The following is a 21447-nucleotide window of genomic DNA, read 5'->3' as shown; positions in this document are numbered from 1 at the left end:
ACAGTTTATAACTGAGTTTAACTGGGCCTAAAACTGAGGTTCTCAGAAGCGAAATTCCATGAATATCTGCCACAGAATAAAATATTACAGAAAATTAGCATTAGGAGAGCCAAAAAAAAAAAAAAAGTCTCCATTACAGTAGGAAGAGGACAGATTTCAGGCAATGAGACTCTAAGTAGGCTGGGTAATCAGGCTTCAGCGTCCTCATCTGAAACGTGGGAGCAGGTGAGAATTTAACAGAACCTTCTGTGAAATATCCAGGGCAATGCCTGGCATGCAATAAATGGTCTACGAATGCCAGCTAACTACAGACCTTGCAGCTCATCCCATACCCCAGATAGTTCTTCCATTTGAACACAGGAGGGTAATGTTCCAAGTGAATGAGGATTTAATGCAATTGCCATTTGATTTAATTTCCAAATGCGTTAAAAGTGTTAACGCAACACATCAGCACGCAGCTGATAAAGTAGTCAAAATAATTCAAGGAAACCAATACTTGTCAGGTTTTATTTATCCACATTTATGCTTTTTTAAAAATAAGCTGGTCTTTGTGCCCATATAGAATACAATATACATAGATTTTTCCCCCCAGTTCGCCTCCCCCCACACACATATGCTCAAGTTAAGTTTCCCACTTTCTTTCCATCTGTCATTTTTCCCTTCCCATGAAAACCTAGCAGTGACGTTATGCGAGGAGGAGGGAGTTGGGGCTAAGACTGGGCAGCTGGCAAATGGGGCGCGGACAGGGATTGATGAAGACAAGCATAAACATACGAGCAGCACTTTGTTTACACGGGGTGAGCGTATCTGTGAGACCCCTCCCTCAAATGTAGGGGGCTTGGCACCGTTGTTCCTTTTTATAATTAGGAAGTCATGAGTTGACATTCCTAATTCAAGTAGCTGATACAAGATCGGAACCCAAGACCTCTGATTTGCTCTCTAGATGTTCTTGCCAATAGCAGCCATGGCAATAGTAATAGTAATAATAATAATAATATAAACACAACCCATTAATAAAAGTTAAAACTGAAGGAAGACAAAACTAAGCACCCAAGCATCAAGATTATTTTCCTACTGGGGGTATAGCTCAGTGGTAGAACATCCAACTGCAGGATCATTTTCCTACTGAACATAGAGGCTGCAAAGAAGATGGAGTGCTCTGGTTTCTTTGCATAGCATCTTTCTGGAAAGTCAAGTTCAGAAATGGGGGTTGGGGTGCAGGTGGGCCAAGACTTGGAGACACAGGCTGAAGCAGGTACACTGAAGTGGACAGGACTGGGAGGGGAATTGGGAGGGTTCACCCTGAGACAAGCCTTCCCTCGATCAGCACTGAATAAGGCCCAGAGGTTTTTTTGTTTTGTTTTGTTTTTTAAGATTTTATTTATTTATTTGACACAGAGAGATCACAAGTAGGCAGAGAGAGAGACAGAGAGAGAGAGAGAGAGAGAGAGAAGCAGGCTCCTTGCTGAGCAGAGAGCCCGATGTTGGACTCGATCTCGATCCCAGGACCCTGAGATCATGACCTGAGCCGAAGGCAATGGCTTAACCCACTGAGCTACCCAGGCACCTAAGGCCCAGAGGTTTCTTAAATGACCATGAGAATGGCCCCATGAGAATGGTAGACTGGGTAAGTAGCATGGCCATGCAGGTCAACTGAGACCCCAAAATTGCAACAAAGCAGGACAAGTAGAGGCCACACAAGTAATGCAGGGCACTGTAAGTCTTATGGCTCCCACAGCCAGGAAGAAAAGAATAAAGCAAAGGAAAGCAAGACTAAAAGGAAAAGATAAAAAGTGGCATTCATAAAGAGGGTGAAACCTGCCCAGAGACAGGAGGGAAACCTAAGTTAACGAGAACCTTGGAAACGGAAGGTGTGAGGAAGAATCTGCAAAGCTACTGCACGCCTGTGGAGGAAGCACTGAGAATGTTGCTGGATACAGCAAATGTTCGAGCCCCTTCTATATGCCAGGTATCCTGGATCGAGCAGGAAGCAAGACCTACAGAACTTCTGCCTTCAGGAGATTATGCAGTACAGAGATGTAAATGACAATGGCAAACAATGATAAAGTCTGAGAAGAAAACCACAGACTGGAACAATGGTAGAGCATTACAGGTGGTGGATGGGTGCTATTTTAGATAAGGTACTCAGGGGAAGCTCTCTAAGAAGCTGATATCTGAGCAGGGACTAGTATGAATAGAACAAATGAGCCATGTAATTATGCAGAAGGAAAGCATTTTAGGCCAAGTGAGAACAGCAAGTGCAAAGGTCCTGAGGTCAGAACTATCATGGTGTGGTTTAAGGAAGAGGAAATGGACTAGTGTGGCTAACAGAGAAGATGAAAGGACAAATACAAGAGGCAGGGGGTCGGAAATCAAAGAGACAAAGGAGCCAGATCTAGAAACCACTTTAAGAAGTTCAGATTTTATTCTGAGTGAGAGATAGGTCTACTGGAGGGTTTTGAGCAATGAAATGCCATGACTTAACTTGTTTTCAAATTGTCATGCAGCCTGATGCATAAAGGCTGGACCTCAGTGGCACAGGAATGAGAGAGGGAAAGAGCTGGTACAGTCATCCAGCCGAAAGGAGGGAAGGGCTGGTCCTGTGCAGAAAACGGCACAGTTGCTTGTGAGCCAAATCCAGAAGACCCCCTCCCATTTCTGTAAGTGTTATTGGCACACAGCCACACTCATTATTTACATATTTTCTATGGCTTTTGCTACAAAGAGCAGAATTTAATAGTTACGACAGAGCCTGTATGGCCCACGAAGCTGAAAATACTGATTACCATGCCCTGTGCAGGAAAGGTGTGCCAACCCCTGGTCTAGGAGGTTGACAGCAGAGATGGTGGAGAGTGGCCGGATTCTAGGTAAACCGAGGTAGTAGGTTTACAGGGAAAAGGCCAGATTCTAGCCCAGGCTCTTCCATCCCAAGCCTACTCTCTGACTGTTGAGCAATACAGCTCCCCAGCTACTCCCTCCTGGCCTCTGAGGGCTGGCGGAGAACAGGGACGGATGCTCCGGGTTCAGTTGTGACAGCGGCCTTTGAAGAGCTCCTGTGGCTGCCCAAGCAAAGTGCTCAGAGTGGGTCCTGGCTTTGGGTCTTCTCCCAGCCCGCAGCTGCCCTTCCCCGCTCCACTGTCACTGATGATGCACAGACGGGCCAACAGCCTCGGTTACATCGGAAGCTGGCAGAGGCTGCCGAGTCTGCGTCACACCAGCTATTGGATTCCCCCACCTCCCTCTCTCGGGCCTTATTTTTTCAGTAAGTGAGGATCCAACTGTCCCATCTGAATCTCAATGTCTGTAGGCTCTCTCCAAAGCCCCAGGAGGCCCCCTCTGTCCTACCCAACGAGCCTGAAGTACCAGTAGGTTAACACCCCAGGAGCAGCCCTCCACCATTGACTGGTGGGGACTCAGGTGCAAATATCCCAGCTCTCTCACCCCTGAGGAATGGATGCTGAATGCTTGGCTTCCCCAGGGACACTGCGCTCCAGATGTCCACCACGGTCACGTGCTTGAAAAGGCCTTCTGTGTTCACCGCACCTCCTAAAGTCCCAAACAAACCTCTTACACTCCAATTCCTGCCAAGCCTGCTTTGAGGGGTCCCTGTCCTGTTTGCCTCTGATCTTCACTTCTCATCCAAACAGAGGCTGTGTCTTACCATGGCCACCTGCATGGCAATGGCTTTCCACTGCTCACAGTCAGGACCACAGAAGAAAAGAACAGATGGCTGGAGGGGTCCGTCCTCCTGAGTGTGTGCACTACCATCTACGGACCACGGGTGAGGTTCCCGCAGAGCCTCCTGACTCCTACAGAATAAAGCTCCCACTCTACTCTAGGACAAGGACCTCCAGCATATCCACTGGCCTACAACGGCAACCTCAAACCTGTCACCCATCCATGTCTGAAAACTGCCCCAGGCCGCCCCCACTCAAGGGTCTGCCAGGCTGAGGTGTCCTTGCAGATGGGAGCACTTAGAAAAACTTCCTAGGACCTTCTCAAATGGCACCAAGTGTCCCACCCTCCATTTCTCTCAGCTCACACCGACGACAGGACTACTATATTGAATTTTCTAAGAAACACACAGAAGAGCACAGTCTGAGGCACCAGCAGGCCTGGCTTTAAATCCTGGTTCCATCACATAGAAGCTGTGTGACGTTAGGAAAGTTACTTAACTTCTCTGAGCCTCTGTGCCCTCATCTGTAAAAGGAACACACGAACAGTCCCTATAGAATACTGTTGTTAAGAGGATCGGTAAGTGCGGTAGGTACCCAACATGAACTGAATGACCATTCATCATAGGTTTGCGGGATTCTTCCCACTCAGCTATGGGCTAATCACACTCTCTGACCCATTGCTGGGGTTCAATAAACTATCAAACAAATGAACACAGGAATAAGTCTGCTACTCCAGCCATGCAATCTCTAAACCAGAAGCTGTAAACTCAAAGGCCTCCAGAAACCAAACTAGTGACATCAGCAAAATGGGCCAAAGGAGGGGCCATGGTCAGCTGTGCAGCGTGTGTCCCAGAATGGCAAAGCCACATTCACCCAAGACTGCTGCTGCAGGTGCAATGCGGCCCAGGCTGACGCCTTTAAATATTAGCCTTTAAATATTGGAACACAATGTTTAAAAAAAAAAAAAAATACAGTGCCACACAATAAAGCATTTCTGCAACTGACTTTGAACAACAAGCTGTATTTGGTGACCTCGATCCTATTTCAGAGACAGACCTTAAGATGGCTAAACTTAACTTGATATCATACAAATTATTGTTCCTTTATGTGGGACAAGGAAAAGAGCCTATGTACTTAAGCAATACGCCTACAAATCGTAGGAAAATATGATTATTGATACTTACAGACACAACTTGGCGGGGGGGGGGGGTCCTCCCTCTCATCATGGATCCAATGAGATACACTCACCCACTGAACAGATGAGGAGCCTGAGGCCCAGAGGGAACACATGATTGACCTGAAGTCACCCAAATAGCTGGGGCCAGAACTAAGATTGAAACTCGGGTACATGCCCATCCCAAATCCCTACTCTTGACCCTACCAAGCTGCCCAGGTAGGAGTCAACAGCAGTTTTTAAATCACAACACCTGACTCACAGTGTTCAACTTTCAAAGATTTTCGACTTCCTCCGGCCACTAATTCACATACTGATAAGAGGGTTCTGAGTCCATGGTAGGTTGTTAATACGGAGTCGGAAGATGGATTTAAAAATCACTACCAAGGGGCACCTGGGTGGCTCAGTGGGTTAAGCCTCTGCCTCTGGCTCAGGTCATAATCTCAGGGTCCTGGGATCGAGTCCCACATCGGGCTCTCTGCTTGGCAGGGAGCCTGCTTCCTCCTCTCTCTGCCTGCCTCTCTGCCTACTTGTGATTTCTCTCTGTCAAATAAATAAATAAAATCTTTAAAAAAAATAAAAATCGCTACTAACAACATATTTTTATGTTAGCAAATTTTCATCAGTATAACTTGGGTTGAAGAAACCTATGTCCCAGGAGCCCCCTGACTCCTACAGAATAAAGCTTGGGATAAGTGAGAGCATCTTGAACTCAAAATTGGAGGAAACCCAGAAACAGGGAGAGAATGAGTGCATCTGTGAGCACTGGTCCAGAACAGGCAGGTTGAGGGGCTGGACTGTCAACGGAGCGAAATCTCAATTACAGAGTAATCTAACATATACCCAGGTACATTATTGCAGCTCAATAAACAGCTCTTCAGAATTAAGTAATTCCAATTTGCTTTCATTTTGATCTGTGTCGCCCCGAGAATTTGATATTACCCACACTCAAATTACAAGGCATCTTCGAAAGCACTGATGCTCACTGTCCTGGGAAAGCACACGAACCACAAGCCAGCCAGCCATAAACACACCAACTAAGACAGAGACGTTGCTTGGTGTGGCGACAGCACCTGCTACGGATACCATCAGAGGGGATTCCATCCAGCTCCTGGCACCCCTGGGCACTGAGGGGCCCTGCGACCTCCCAGCCCCAGTTTCTGAAGGGATGATGCCACGTGGTTAGACGGCTGAGCCCAAGAAGAACCAGCTAACGTCTCCTTGGCTCCCAGATTCCTGACTCATCAGTGGTGGATTCCGGGGGGGACCCAGGGAGTCTGACCTAGCGTGGACCCCATGACCCAAACTTCCCAAGCCCACATGTTGACGCCCACTTTTATATCTCCTCCCTCCCTTTCCCTATGCTTGGCACAGGACTGCACGGGGAGAGACCACCAGTGGCCCTCTGCAGAGGAGGCCCACCCACCCAGCCCCTCACCATCTCTTACCTCCTTACCTGGGAAATCCCACCAACCTCGACAAGTTATTTTTTTAACAAATGCTTCTAGGGCAATGGCCCAAGCCCCTTTCTAAGAACGTCTACACACACTGTCTCCTTGAATCCTCAGGACACACCCCACTTTGAGGTAGAGAATCCTACATTCCCATTCCCCGATGAGCCAGCTGACGCTGGAAGAGGGTGATGTTCAAAGGCACAGAGCTGGAACGGGAGGGGGTAAGGATTTAAATGGACGGATTGGGGCTCTAGAGTTCTTTCCTGTCTCTGAATTGGAATGAAGTGAAGAAAATCTGGGGAAGAAAAACCTGCCGAGGGGTGGTTTTCCTTCCATGACACACCCAGGTCACCTGCCTGCCCCCACCCCGCCCCAGGGCATTTGTGTGGTGTGAACCAGGAACAAGGAACTCAGTTTGGGCAGCCGCACCATCCCCTGGGAGAAGACTTAGCCCTTGAGAATATTTTTGTTTTGTTTTCTCGAGGCTTCTCCATTCCCTGAAAGAAGGAAGATTTATGTTTATTCTTTGTTGTTTTTTTTTTTTCTTTCCTTTCCCCCCCCCCCAAATGTAAATATTTCAGTACTAAAGTATGTAACCATCCTGCTAAGTCATGGTAAGGGGTTCTAGGAGGCCAGTGAGTCATTCTTCATAAGACACTTGCCCCCAAATGCTCTGGATTGCTGCCTTCCCATGGGTTCCTGGCAGACATCCAGGGTGACCAGCTTCCTCTGATCAGGCTCCTGTGAATTCCTGCTGCTCTGGGTGTCCCCGGCCTTTCATTATCTTACTTGGCTTGGTTACCACTAGCTATGTAAGGGTGTGTGTGTGTATGTGTGTGTAAAAAGGGTAAGTTCATTTCTCTGAGAGCATGGAAAGTAGGAAACCCTCCATTCCAGAAAGGTGGGGACCAACGACAGGAGAAGCAGGAGTTAAAAGGGCAAATCAGCCACAGGTCAGAGACTTGTCATGAGCTCTGTGTGCAGTCTGGACCCTTTCAACACTGTTTATAACATCATGTTAGCAGGTGCCAACAAGGCCCCAACCCTCAGGGCCTCCAGCTATGGCCGAAATAGCAAAAGCCAGCCCCAGGCCGGACCCCAGCTCTGACCCTAAGGATGGTTTCTCAGCCTGGCTGTGGTTGCGCTCCCCGCTGTGACATGAATTAAAATACACTCTTAGTGCAGCGCCACAACCAGAGGACGACAGGAGACCACAGATGGGAAGGGACTTCTGCATTCGAGGGGCCCAGCTCCTAGCTTGCCACCTACTGAATACAAAAGGGGGGCAAAAATCGTCACCAAAAAAAGTGCTATCGCATAAAGGATTTCATCGAGGTGTAATACGCAGGGACCAGGTCACAGGGAGCACAGACCATGAAGGAGACCTCCGAAGGTGGCCAGCCAGCGCGTCACCCAGCACGGACCGGCAAGGGCTGCAGGAGAAGGCACGGGGCACAACTGTGGCTCTGGGATTATAGTACCACATGTGGCCAGTGCACTGCTCACCCCCAGCCCAAACCCCAGCCCAGGCAGGGGGCACAGTCCACAAAGGATAAACCACTGTCTCAACAAACCCCGGCCACCCTCCAAACCAAGGGCATGATGTTTCCCCATGGAAGTCGCATCCTCTACCCCAAAGGCCTCCAGATCTGGCGTCTGGTTCTCCTCCAAGGAGGACCTCCTCCTTGTCCTCAATGAGGGATGTAAAGGGAGAATAAACCCAGCACCTTCTGGTTTCATCGGTGTGTGTGGAAAGATCAAAACGCTCCAGCAGCGGCCATGGTCACTCGACCCGTTATCTCCTTACCAGCCTCGTGCCGGGCACCTGCAAGGTGCGGGCGAGCCCGTGGAGGGCGTGAGTGGACACAGGCCATCCTCCGGTGGGCTCCCACTCCAGCGGGCAAGGCTGCCACGCAAGAGGTCCGAAGAACTTCCAGAGGGGCAGCTCTGGAAGTTACAGAGCCACTGAGTGCTGAGAGGCCTGCAAAAGACCGCCATGTCATGAAAATCCATCTCACAGCCCCCAAAAAGCATATATATGAGGCTAATGTGACTGAAATGATGGTTTCTTGTATATATTAATGGCACTCAATATAAATGATTTTAAGATTTTTTTCCCCTGTTGTTTTGTTCATGACTGCCTAATTTGTTGATCTTCAGCTTAAGTGTTCATGGCATTATACAGACGAAATGAGTTCCTGCTGAGGCCAATAATTCATTCCCTCATCCATCATTCAACAAGTATTTTAAGGCTGAGCCTGGTGAAATGACCAAGTGCACAGGTCCAAACAGCCGAACACCGGTGGGTTCGTATTTGGGGGTGCTCCAGCCTCGTGCCACGCACCTGGCTAAGCCTGGGGGAAGTTGTGAACCATGAACCAAACAACAACAACGAAATGTTCCTATTCTCGCCACACTCAGGTTCTAAAGGACAAGAGGGAAAATTACCAAGAACACGAATAAAGGAAAAATATAATTTTGAGGCATGATAAGTGCTATGTAGAACAAGGGACAAGGTGACCTGCTAGAAGGCACCCAGCTGGTATGGGGGCTGAGGACATCCTCTCGGAGGAGAATGGCATGACGACACTCAAGCTGAGACCGGACTGATGACATGTGACCATCCACCTTGAGTCAGCACAGCCGAGGAGGGAGAATCTCAGATCACAGCTCCCAGCCTAACTTCAGACAGGGCTACCAACTAGAGGTCAAGGGACCGGCAACTAGGGGTCAAGGCCCTCACACCAACTGGTCTTTGACCAAGGAAACAAACTCAGGAGACTTCCGGGTGGGAGGAGGGGTGGGCAGAAGGGGGTCGATCCATGTGTTCACCTTTAAACACACTGGCTAACATTCCACAGCTAACATGAGATGAATAGCTTCATTATTTCGTTCACCAAATTACACTGTATTAAAATTTTAATCGGTGAACATGACGCTGGAAAATGAGTACATCTACACACTGCAGCTTTCCAGTGTAAACTGTCAAACCTCCCCCCCGCTTTTTTTTTGAAAAACCAATATTGCAACACAAAGAAAAATCCATAAAGATGCTCATATTCTTTGGCCTACCAACTCTACCCCTAGGGAATTTATACAAGGCAATAATCTGGTTCAATAGAAAAAAAAATGTTCTCTTTGGAAGAACCCTATTGAGGTGTTAATTGATGCACAGAGGAAAGATAAAACAAAAACAGAAACACCTGGAATTACATAAATGACTACAAATGGGGTGATTTTAAGAAATGGGGTGATTCACTTGATGAAACAATATATAACCATTAAGCATTACAACAAAGATTATATAGACTTTCAGAAATAAACGGGAGCTCCAGCTCCTTGGAAGGAGGAGAGAAGGCAGCAATGTGCATATTTTAATGTAAAGCATGTCGACAATACCTCAAGGTGAACAAGAACAAGAAAATTGGAAAGAATTGAATCAAGGCCAAGAGGGGTGTGGGGGACTTTTATGTAGAAAGTCCTTCCAAAATATTGTTATTAAATCAAGTTTTCAGTTAAAAAAAAAGAAAATCCCTCAGAAACAATTGTACTCTCCGAACACAGCAGTAGACCACCACCGAAACACAAAGACGTTGGCTCATTCAAATTTTAAACACAAAATAAAGCCAAATCTGGAGACGCCTTCTGTGTTGTATACCCCAGAGGCTTGCACAGGTGAGCCCTATAATAAGACTGAACTTGGACTAGACAGGCAACATGCATGATTTTACAGAAACCCCGCCCCTTTCTCTGCAGGGTGGGAGTGGGGGACTGGAAATGGCTTGTCTCTGGACTGACAGGGAGAAGGAACAGCAGCAGAGAGGAGGCCCCTGGGTTCCTCTCACTCTCTGGGGATGGGGCTGAGGCAGGTGGCAAAACCAGCCCCATGGGAGGGGCCACTCACCTTTCACGATGAGCTCCGCGTAGTTGGACACGCCGGAGCCGCCGTCGGAACGGATCACACAGCGGTATTTGCTCACACTCCGCTGGGCAGTGTCGGCCACGCTGACCGTGGCTGAAAAGCGTCGGTGGTTGACCACGCGGGTGACCATGAGGGCCGTGTCCCTGCCGTTCCACTGCTGCAGGACAGAGGGAGGGAGGGGGAGGAGAAATCACATCATCCTATGGCCCCCAGGGGCCGGGAGCTTCCCCCAGCTCGGAAGCTCCACCTGTCCCCACGTCCCCGGGGCCATGGCTTTCCATAAGAAGGACTGTCCAGGGCTGGCTTCTGCAAGTGATCGGACTAAAGTATAAATTTGCTCGTGAGCTGATCGGGAGGGGAGCGCCTGATGGCAAGGAGAGAAGGCACAGGCTTCCTCCCAATACCCTGGTTCCTCGCTTGGCTTGAGCTTGAGTCTGGCATTTGGCTCTGAACCTTCCTCTCATCTTCCTTCATCTCTTAAGCAGAACCCACAAGGTTCCCCCAAAGACAGACTCAGATAGGCTACTGAAAATATAACCCATGAAATGACAATAAACAGCCCGGCCCCTAGCTCCACAGCTAGGGCCATGATACCCCACCCACAGGCCAAGTCCACTCCACAGGGACCCATCTGTCCCCAGGACCTCTCCTCCTTGGCATTTGCTTTTTCCTTGGCCTGGAACCTCCTCCTGTCTGCCTGGGGACAGGCCTTCACCCTTAAGAACTCACGCTCAGCACACTGCCATCTCCAGTAAGTTGGCCTATCACAGCACCTTCTAGAAGCTCTTCACTCTCTAGTGGTTTTGTTGCCATTTGGGGGGTTTTTTGGCCTACACGTTTCCCCCTATAGACTAGACTCAGAGCTCCCCGAGAACATCCTTTAGCCCCTTTGTATCTTCGGCACGATGCCCAGCTTCCAGACTTGGAAAACATTTGTGGAATCAAGGTGAATGCACAAGTGTTTCCTTCTGTGCTGTGCTGACTCTCAGGTGTGATATTCTGAGTTTGAATGAGCCCCTCCCATAGCCGCGGTGAGTTGCCATGACCGGAAGGCAGTGCCAGAGGATGCAGCATGGGGGACTATTTCTTAAGCACCTTCTAAGCGCCAGACCCTGAATATCCTTTTTAATCCTCCCAGCCTTGTTTGAGGTGTTACTGCTCTTCTTAGCAGAATCCAAATGTCAGCGTGGCTCAGTAAATATGCAGACCAAGGAAGTCCCTTATCCAGCCTTTCCGACTTTGGGTCAATTTCTCACAGAGACCCTATCCTCCCTGCCTTTATTTCATTTCCAAAAGTAAAACTGAGCCGCTTCCATCATCTGCTTGGATTTTGGGAAACCTTAGGATTTAGCAGCTTCCCCACACTTGGAAGCTTCCATGATGCGATCTTCATCCCTTCCTGTCCACGGAAAACACCTGCAGCACACACACGACCTGCTTCCACCCATCCACGCGCCCATCAGTGACGGGTCGGGACTGGCACATGAGAAGGGGCACAGCTACTGTGCCCAGCTGCCCCCAAGCAAATGAGATGGACCAGCAGAAGAGGGAAGGGAGCAGACACCCAAGGAGCGCGCAGAAGCCAAGGCCTCTGTGTGACTTGCTCTGGACGGGACGGGGAGATCAGAGGGCATGGATTTCTTCTTCTTACTTTTTGGCATTCTCTAGACTTTCAAACACTGCTTTTATACTTGAAAAGAATAAAGGAAATAAAGGAAAGGCCTATTTGATTTGAATGCAGGCCATTGGGTGTCAGCCCTTGGCCCAAAGAAACCACGTGTTGCTCTAATGTGGGGTAACGACTCCCCAACCCTCACCTCCTCTAGCACACTCATTCCCACATGTGGAAGAGAGTGGTTAATGGGTGTGGCCAAGATCTACCTATGTGTCACCAATGTCTTAGCCAAGGACCAAAAAAGAAAAAAAAAAAAAAAAAAAGGCAAAGAGGGGACAGAGGAAGGACTTCCGCGTAGGGGGAAATAAGCAAAAATGCCAATGTGCCGGCCCGACAGATTCATGACCCAGACAGCCCATGACACATTTTCCTCAGACCGCCAGCGCTTGGAACAACCAAGAAATGTGGGAAACAAGAAAGACACCGAGCATGGTACCAGCACATGAACTGTAAAGAGCACCCTCTAAGAGGTGAGTGGATATGGACAAATACAAAGGAAGAAAATAAACCCCAGAAGAATTATAGGAAACAAACAAGGGCACCATTTGCAGGATGCCGAATGGCACCGGAAGTGAATCGCAGAATCAACACTGCAGAAGAGCACCGGCCAGGGCCAACAGGCTTGAGAAAATAACCCAGATCGCCAGGAAGGCACTGACCAAAGGGCAGGAGGGAGGCCAACTGAGGAAGAAAACAGAGATCAGACAACGTACCGGATGAGTAGCTGGTTCGCCGGATAATGGGAACTTGGGGAATGGAACACAAATCCTGACCCAGGTTGCATGAGCTCACTTGCTGGATGAAAACAAAACCTAACTCCTCGGACTGCCATGGCCTACTGTTCACGTGACAAAATTTATGAGCACCATCACCATCGAGGTATGTGTTTTATCTCACAAAAATATTGGACATTAGGAAAAAGTACTTAAAAATTTAGGCAGAAAAAAAAAATAACGTGCTGATAAAAAAATAAAGCAATCTGGTATAAAACGCCTCATCTGTAACTGTTTCCAGAGCCCAGACCACCTCTCTTGGATGTGGCTGGTCCCCCAGTGGTCACGGTGGAGCTCCCAGGAGACTGCATACTTGAGAGAGGTCAGGGCGGGAGCCAGGGCAAGACGGGACAGGAAATGATAATAAACAAATGCACACAAAGGACCAATATGTGCAGCCTTGGGCCATGGTTTCCTTTCTCTCGGCTTTGGTTTCCTTACGCCTCTAATGGATGTGCCCACTTTGTGATGTTCTCCTGATGCATTAATGGGAAGGAGTAACAGACCGTTTAGCCCATGATGGCGCATTCTGGTGTGAGCTGAGCTCTCCAAATTAACCATGAAACTAACCATGAAAAGTGGGGTAGGGATGACAGCCCCCCTCAATGCCCATGGGCTAGTCCCTGCAACCTGGGACTACGTCACCTTCCATGGCAACAGGGACTTTGAAAATGTTGATTCAGCTCAGGATCTGGAGATTTGAGGATGATCCTGGATGACACAGGGTGGGCCCTATGTAATCACGACGGGCCTCGCATGGGAGCGATGGAGGAGGGGCAGAGCTAGAGATGGGACATGTGGTGACAGAAGCAGAGGTCAGAGTGACATGACTGATGGCTTGAAGATGGAAGAAGCAGCAAGAACCAAAGAATGCAGACAGCTTCCAGAAGCTGGGAAAGTTAAGAGCGAATTCTCTGCTAGAGCCTCTAGAAGAAATGCAGCCTGGCCAACACCTCGATCTAACCCTGGAAGACTCATTTCTGACCTCTGATCCCCACACCGCAAGGTAATAAATTTGTGTTGTTTTAGCCACTGAGTCTCATTTGTTACATCAGCCATAAGAAACTAACAAACAGCAAAGAACCAGTTAAGTGCAAAACCTTCATTTTTCACACTTAATTTCAATTTTATTGGGCACCTGGGTGGTTCAGTTGGTTAAGCATCTGCCTTCAGCTCAGGTCATGATCCCAGGGTCCTGGGATTGAGTCCTGCATCGGGCTCTCTGCTGAGCCGGGGAGCCTGCTTCTCCCTCTCCATCTCCTACTCTCCCTCTCTGTTAAATAAATAAATTCTTTAAAAAAAAATTATTTCGATGTGACCTCCAGTATTATTTGCTTTTCTTCATAATGATGTCACATTCCAGAACAACCAGAGAGGACTAATGCATCTCCCTGAACCATTCACATTTTTCTCTTTAGTCCCTGAACCACCAAGCTTTCTCCCATCGAAGGATAGGAAATTGCAGGTTGTCTTATAAAATCTCTGGAAAATAGGCCTTTTGATAATCACACTTGTCATATTGGGAACAGGCAACAGCAGGACAGGAACGGGCAGGAGAGACGAGAGCCATGGTAGGAAATGGCACCGCAATGGACCCCCGGCAAGGAGAAATGAAGGTTAAGTTAGAGAGATGAGCCCAGACAGCAGGGGAAGTAGGTGCTGAAGGTCAAGACAAATGAGCAGCCACTGAGGACCTGAGATCAGGGGAGATCCTAGGAGACCAGGCACAGTGACGGGCTCAGCTACCAGAACACCGTGGCAATGTGGAGAAGGGATTTATGCAGAGGGACTGTGTAAGCAGCACAGGTTCCAACCATGGTCTCAGACCCATACACAGGCAGGAAGGAAAGCGCAAGGGGAGAAAACAAAGGGAGCTTTCATCAAGCAGGAACAGAGTCACGAAATTCAGGCTCACAGGCAACTGAGCAGGTTTGAGTGGGCACGGGGGTGGTGGAGCGGGCAGGGTGCCGGGAGCCGGAGATGGACCACAGCCCAGAGACACGGTGGAAAAGTAGATCCTCGCAAGCAAGATGCCAGGTGCCACGTACATACATGGGGATGCAAACGCTGGGACGCTGGGAAAGAGGAGAAGGACAGCAAAGAGAAGTCAAAATCTTGGGGAAAGCCAGACAGAAGCATGACATGGATAATGCGTATGGAAGCCTGCAGAAGAATCTATCAGGCTCCCGAGACACCAGTCCTGCAGGCTGGAAATATTTTTTTGGTGCCTGTAGAACTTTTTCACGTATAAGTATATCCTTCTTCTGAAATTTCGGGCATAGTTCCTTTCTTCTTTCAGACCTACATCAGTTATGCTAAAATGGAGTCATCTTCTCGTCCCTCTGTGTCCGGAGCAAACTGGAGAAATTTCCCAGTGGGCACCCATAGAGCCGGGCTCCCCAGAAGCAGAGCCTGGGACATGGGCACCTACCGAGTACCCTCGGGAAAAAGGGGATGAAGGACAGTGAGGAAAGGAGCCACTGAGGAGTGATGTGGTCAAAACAGTCCAACTTTGGCCTGACGTCCCGGAACCTGGGAAGCCTGAAGCGTACCAGCGCTGATCCCAGCTTGAGGCCAGGAGCCAGCGCCGGTTCCCCGTATCAGCCAGTCGCTAGCCATGGCCTGGCTGCCCGGTGGGGAAAGAAGGAAACCATTCCCATTTGCCCCAAAGCAGTTCGCCGCGGAAGGGGAGCTGGGAGCCTTTAGCAGCCAACCGCACAGTGCCTTAGGGCTGGGGGCACTGGCTCAGAAAGGGCACTGTCCAGGACACTGGTAGCATCCGTTCTACCCAGCGCTTTCCTGTCCCTGCTTCCTCCTCCTCCAGGACCTTGTACGTGGGGTCTCCTGAAGTCCCATGAGCCACTGCTTTGAGATATGCTGGTAAGTTGCTCCTGAACCTGTTCTAAAAGGGGGCAGGGGGGGACAGGGAAGGCGGCCAGACCGGGAACGGCCTCCACGGAACACTCACTACATGGAAAGCTTGAGCACCCTGCAGTGACACACAGCTTCCTCCCAGAATCCATCTATCTCCCATGAGTAAAGAGTTGCATACCTAAGTGAGTTTGATAAATATTTCGTTCACCCTAACAGGATTTGTCTGAGCATTTATTAAGTAAAAGTCACATTAACATTTTTGAGTACGAAGCCCTTGCCAGGCACCGTGTTAACTGCCTTACATGACAGAATGCACTTAATCCGTTAAAAATCTCTATGAAAGTGTTTCTCGGGGGTGGGGGTGGGGGAGTTCCTGGACCATCGGCATCACCTGGATAGCTGCTGGAAATGCACATTTTAGAGAGCATTCCAGGGCCGGTATCCATTTGTAGACACTATTTATTGGGGTTGGCAATCTGAGTTTTCCCCCTTCCTTGTTCTATTATTAACAGCACTAGAAATGTCCTCATTATTCAATGAAACACAAAATAAGAGACTAGAGAGTGTGGAAGGTGTAATTTCTGCCCAGAAGAATTTATAGGCTGGGTTAAAAGTCCAACAAAATGGCAAAAAGGGTCAAGTATAAAGTTGAGTGTGGAAGCGCTATGCTTCCTGGAGGACAACAGGATCAGCGCAGAGAGCTGTGCTCTTAGAATGTTCCAGAATACTAGTTCTCAAAGCATGGTCTGCACACCCACTGCAGAAGCATTCCCTGGGGAGCCTGTTGGAAATGCAAATTCTGTGGTCCCCACCCCAAACCTAATCATTCAGGATCTCCAGGGATGGAGCCAGTCTGGTTTTAACAAACCCTCCAGGTGCTTCTCAATGCCCCCATAAAGCATGAGAGAAGCCCTATTCATTACTCCTATTTTACAAATGAGGAAACTGAGGCAGAACTAGGTCAAGCAACACGCCCTATGAATGGTGCATACAAATCCTCTGCCAATCTCCTTAAAAAGGCAGATTCTGACTCAGTGAGTCGGAACCAACCACACAGACAGAAGCAAGTCCTTATATGACTTTGCTGAGTGACTGAATTAGCAGGTGGACCCAGGGGATCTGATTCCAGAGACTGAGGCCTTATCACCCCATTGTCCAAGTGCCATCCCTGTAGGACCGTGCGCGGTTATACCAGGACTCTGTGAGGGGTGGGTAGAGCGTGCAGTGTTTCAGAAACTCACTTTGTTTATTCAAAGAACATCAACTGCCATCTTGCGGGAAACGAGTGCTCCCAAGAAAATAGTCTGGGAGACTCTGTGAAAGAGCTTTCTGGAAACCTCAGTGGTCTCTAAGTCAGAAATAACCTACAGGAAGACACATTGCCCAAACATGTTCCCCCATTCTTGCGTACCAGGCTCTCTGAGTACATCATTAAGCAACGGCATACCCGACAGGCTATCGGGCTTGGGTGAGGTTTTCATAATCCAACTTCATGAGTCTAAAGCAGTGGTTCTCAAAAGTCAGCAGGCCCTGGAATTACCTGGAGGGCGATTCTGTCGGTCAGGAGCAAGCCTAGATAACCTGCATTTCTAACAACTTCCCGAGTGATGCTGAGGCTGCTTGCTTTGTCCTAAGTTTCTATGATACGAAGGGTACTGCCGTCCTAAGTCCCTCAGTGGAAAGGAAGGAGTCAAACCATCCCGCAGAATACATGAATGGGAACCCTTAAACCCAGGCCATTTCCCCTGGTTGAGCAACTGCACCGAAGACGGCCAGCCACTGGTGCGCCGTTCAGAGCCAGCTCAGGCTCCAGCTCCAGGCTCTCCTGGCAAACCAGAGTCCACCCTCGCCAGCTCACGGAACGCACTGAAGGAAGGTTATCTGCTTTCCTTGCCCAGATGCTTGGTCTGCCCGCCAAGCTCTAAGCCATGAGGATGCTTCTGCCCAGAAGGTAAACCTTTGTCCAATTCAGCCATGTAGCGGAGAGGGGCAGGAGTGGGGAGGGGGGGCGGGGATCAACCCACATTCTCAACTGAACGAAGGCCCTGTGAAACCCAAGCGGTGGTCCTGCTTAGTCCCATTTTACACTCCTGCCTCTCCCATCACGGCAACAGCTTCCTTTGAAATCTCTCGTTGTTCTTTCTCCTCTTTCATCTGTTTGACTCTCTTTTAAAACAACTCAAATTCCACCATTCCTTAGCCGCTTTTTTTTTTTTTTACATCATTTGAGAGTCACTCTTTGCAAGAGGAGTGCCAATACCCACTTTAATATTTCAGACTCTAGCACACGTGCATCCTCCCAGTCCTAGCAAGACCCGTCTTCAGGAACTACCTCGAGAGGAAGCCAGAGAAGCCGCTGACACCATGGACAGTCTGCTGTTTTCACGCTACTCTGTTCTAGCTACGGAGGCATATCTAATGGCCCCGCCGTTCCGTAATGCCCCCTCCCCTCTGCTCCTATGTCATGGCATTATTCCCTGCACAAAGAGTTAAGACATAGCCTGCAAAACGGCTGCCATTATTTCAAAGAGGGCACGCAGGCTTGTAATTGATTTATGATTGGTCAAAGTGGAAACGGTGCTCTCTTTCACGAAAGAGAAAGGGTGTGCAGCAGACAGGATGCCGGTTTCACAGGAGATGCTCCGACACAGAATCCTGGGAGCCTTCTTTCCTGGCTAGGAAATATTTAGGTGGAACTCTCACCGTTCATTTGTAAATGAATACGCTTTTCACTTCAAGGCATATTGCTTCAACGGCGCGACCTCTGGAAACTCAAACCTGCCTCACTGATTCCCTTAAGAGTGTATTTGCACCTCTCTGGCTATCTCTAAAGGGTAGCTTTTGATTATTTTTTATTAAAAGTTAAAAGAAATACAAGTGGACATAAATCATTTTTGATTAGCTGGGCTGAAGTCCTCCCAAGGGCCCCCTGCGTGTGTGGCTGACTGCTCATTTGGGGTGGATCTCGGGGTTCAGAGCTTCTGCGGAGTCAGGAGCATCCTGGATTAAGCCCCATAGGGAGTGGGAAGCCCTGAGCAAAGAGGGTGTGCAGGTGGTGCGTGGCTAGTTTGTGCGCCTCCCCCCTACCTCCGTGTGGCATTATCTCCCTTTGGCTAGTTCTGGGTCCTCGTAAGAACTCTAACCAAAGGCCACTTCCGCCAAGGGAGAGAATTTCCAGACAGACCCTCCTCGTCCCCTGGTAGCCTGGTCATGTTTGTGCTAAAATACTGAATTCCGTGTTAGCTGCTTTAGCTGCTTACTATTTGTCTCTGCTGTCTGAAGGTAAGCCCCGCGAGGATACGAAGCAGGTGCGCCTTGCTCACCCCACTTCCCCCAGCTCCCAGGTGCTGAGCCTGGGAGGGGCAGTGATCAAATCCTGGCATCCATCAGCTGAGGGTGGGCTGATGGAAGAGCCCCCAGGAAAGGGCATTAGAAAGTGAAGGAGGAAAGAGTAAGTGTGAGAAGGGAAATTTCCAGGAGTGAGGTGGCTACAGTCCTCAGAGACGTGCTGCTTGGGAGGAGGGGTTCCTGCATTAGGTACAGAGGAACTGGGGAGAATGCAACCCTTTCTGTAGATCCAAAGCCCAGCTAGATCTGCATCCCCTGGGTTGCCCTAAAGGAGCTGTTTTTTGATCTAAGGTACCTACAGGTGAAAAGAAGGAAAGACAAAGCCTGTGGTGACAGTGCCCTGACTGCAAATACACTAGAAACCACTGGATTCTAGACTTGCTGAGCTTTATGGTTTATGAATTATATCTCAATGAAGCTAACCCTGGGATTCCCAAGCCCAAAGCTCCCCCCTGTATGCAAATCTGGCCCAGATCCCCCTCTGTCATTCTCATTGGACTTGGCCAGGGGCAGGGAAAGGCAAGAAGGAATGGGACTCCGGCCTGTGGGGCTCACTGACCCCCTCCCAGACTTTTAACCCTCCAAATAGGGTTAAAAATAGCAAGTCCCAGAAAGCCTGGCTGTGAGAATTAAGTCCATCCTATCTGTAACCAAGCCATCAATGTCAACTGCTATGTTCTCGACCACTCAGCACTACTGTTTAGCTGTGGTGCTGCCACAGGGTTCAAAAGCAGCCCCACACGGGAGGGACCCCTGGTACAGACGTAGGCGGGAGGTGGAGGAGCTGGGTCCAGCACGTACACAGCCCCGAGCCAGCAGCAGCGGGGAACCAGGCTGGCCAGGAACATCGGGGGCAGAAAGGACTGACATGTCTGCTTATCTCGTCCGCCCTGGTGTGACTGCTGCCGAGCTGATGCACTCACAGGGCAAGAACCTCTTCCTGCCCGATTAGGATTTGCTCCCGGTCCAATGCTTGAGATTTGTCTAAACACATATGCTGCCCCTCCTGAGATCTGTGCTCAAACTCAAACTCACTCAAACTCACGACCTCCTTTCTGTGACACGTCACATGTTATTTGTTGTTACAAACCCGTGGGGAAGCAGATCCTTTGTAGGATCGCCTGGGACTGACTCAGCCTGCTCAGAGCCCAATGGACCACAGTCTTCCATAAAGACCAGGCGCCACACACGCAGTATTTCTAACCCCCCCGCCTTGGATGGACGGCATCTGCTGGTAAGGAGAGCGTGCGGGAAGGTGGGGTGGGGGGGGCTGCTGCTTCTCATTCTTCTGGGCCTCGTGTTTTTGTTTTGTTTTTCTGTTCCTATTAGTCACCTATATTCATTTAACGTATTTGGAGGAGACAGAAAAGGTGAAAATACAAAGCAAACATAATCTACCATCACAGTCAATTACTACGTGTCCTGGTATGCGTCTTACAGTGCTGATGCAGAATACTATTTATAGAAGTATGGGTATATTCATGCACGTAAATATGCATTGACGTTTATTTTTTGACAAAAAAAAAAAAATACCGAACACATTGTTTTATAACCCGCTCTTTTCGCTTAAACACGTCTTGTGAGGATGGGACTCACTATACTTCCATAACGTGGTATTCAATGACTCCAAGCCAGCATTTCCATCTTCAGTCCCTTCTGGGGGACATTCAGGATGTTTCCAGATTTCATCCTTTGGAACATACTTGCAGATACATTTTTTTTCTCTCTCTGGTTATTTTCTTCGATCAATTCCCGAAAGTAAAATCGCGCGTGAGAAGAACAGGTGCATTTGAGACTTCAGCTACCTACTGCCAAACTAGCTTCCAGAAAAGACATACCCACATCCAGATTATGTGCTGTACTCATAATCTCTCGGCACACCTCCACCTAGCTGTACCCTGCACGTTATTCTTTTTTTTTTTTTTTTTTTTAAGGGCTGCCCAAACCGTAGGCTGCTTTTCTTACTGGATATTGCACTCAGAATGTGCACCATCTACTTGCTTCAGAAATGCTTAGAAATGGTAAGTTTGGGGTGCTCAAGCCAACGTAGCACGTAAGGAATGAGCAAGTCATGAGGGAGGCCCTTCTACCAGAGACCATGGCATTATACTCTTCTCAAGGAGAAATCACTCCCAAACAAAATGAACTTGTTTATCATTGTCAGAGGCCTCTATCAGCTTTTTCCCTAAAGGACTAGTATTGTTCTAGTCTTGGGGATACACTCTTTTGCATAGATCCCATCCATTGATTTTAGGTAAAGCATGCATTGTAATTCCACAAAAGCCGACACCAGCAGCTGGGGGTTTCTTGGGGTATAGAAAGTTTCCAGGAGACAGTAAACAGAGGTATGGGCTAGTCTTCCTTTTTAACTTACCAATTTATGATCAGAAAGTACTTATAGATAAGCAAGCTCTAGAGTCCCACTCTATAGAAAGGAAGACAACTGTTCTCTCCAACACAGACCATAAGGATTTAGCTCAACTTGAAAGTCCACCAACCGCGCCCAAAACATTGCTGGAGAGAAGGGGTCCTGACACACTGTTTGCAAAG

General features: G+C 48.8%; 1 protein-coding gene across 4 annotated transcripts in view; it reads right to left on the bottom strand.

Annotated features, from left to right (window-relative positions):
- PTPRT (protein tyrosine phosphatase receptor type T) overlaps positions 1 to 21447 on the bottom strand; it is an 804817-nt gene that overhangs the window by 679300 nt on the left and 104070 nt on the right. For all 4 annotated transcript variants that reach the window (XM_044263018.1, XM_044263019.1, XM_044263017.1 and 1 more), the window contains one exon: positions 10210 to 10384. In XM_044263018.1, coding sequence (XP_044118953.1) covers positions 10210 to 10384 — 175 coding nt within the window. The remainder of the gene's footprint in view (positions 1 to 10209; positions 10385 to 21447) is intronic.

This window comes from Neovison vison, chromosome 8 (assembly GCF_020171115.1).
Source record: "Neovison vison isolate M4711 chromosome 8, ASM_NN_V1, whole genome shotgun sequence".
Classification (NCBI taxonomy): Eukaryota; Metazoa; Chordata; class Mammalia; order Carnivora; family Mustelidae; genus Neogale; species Neogale vison.
This window is presented reverse-complemented; position numbering and strand designations above follow the sequence as displayed.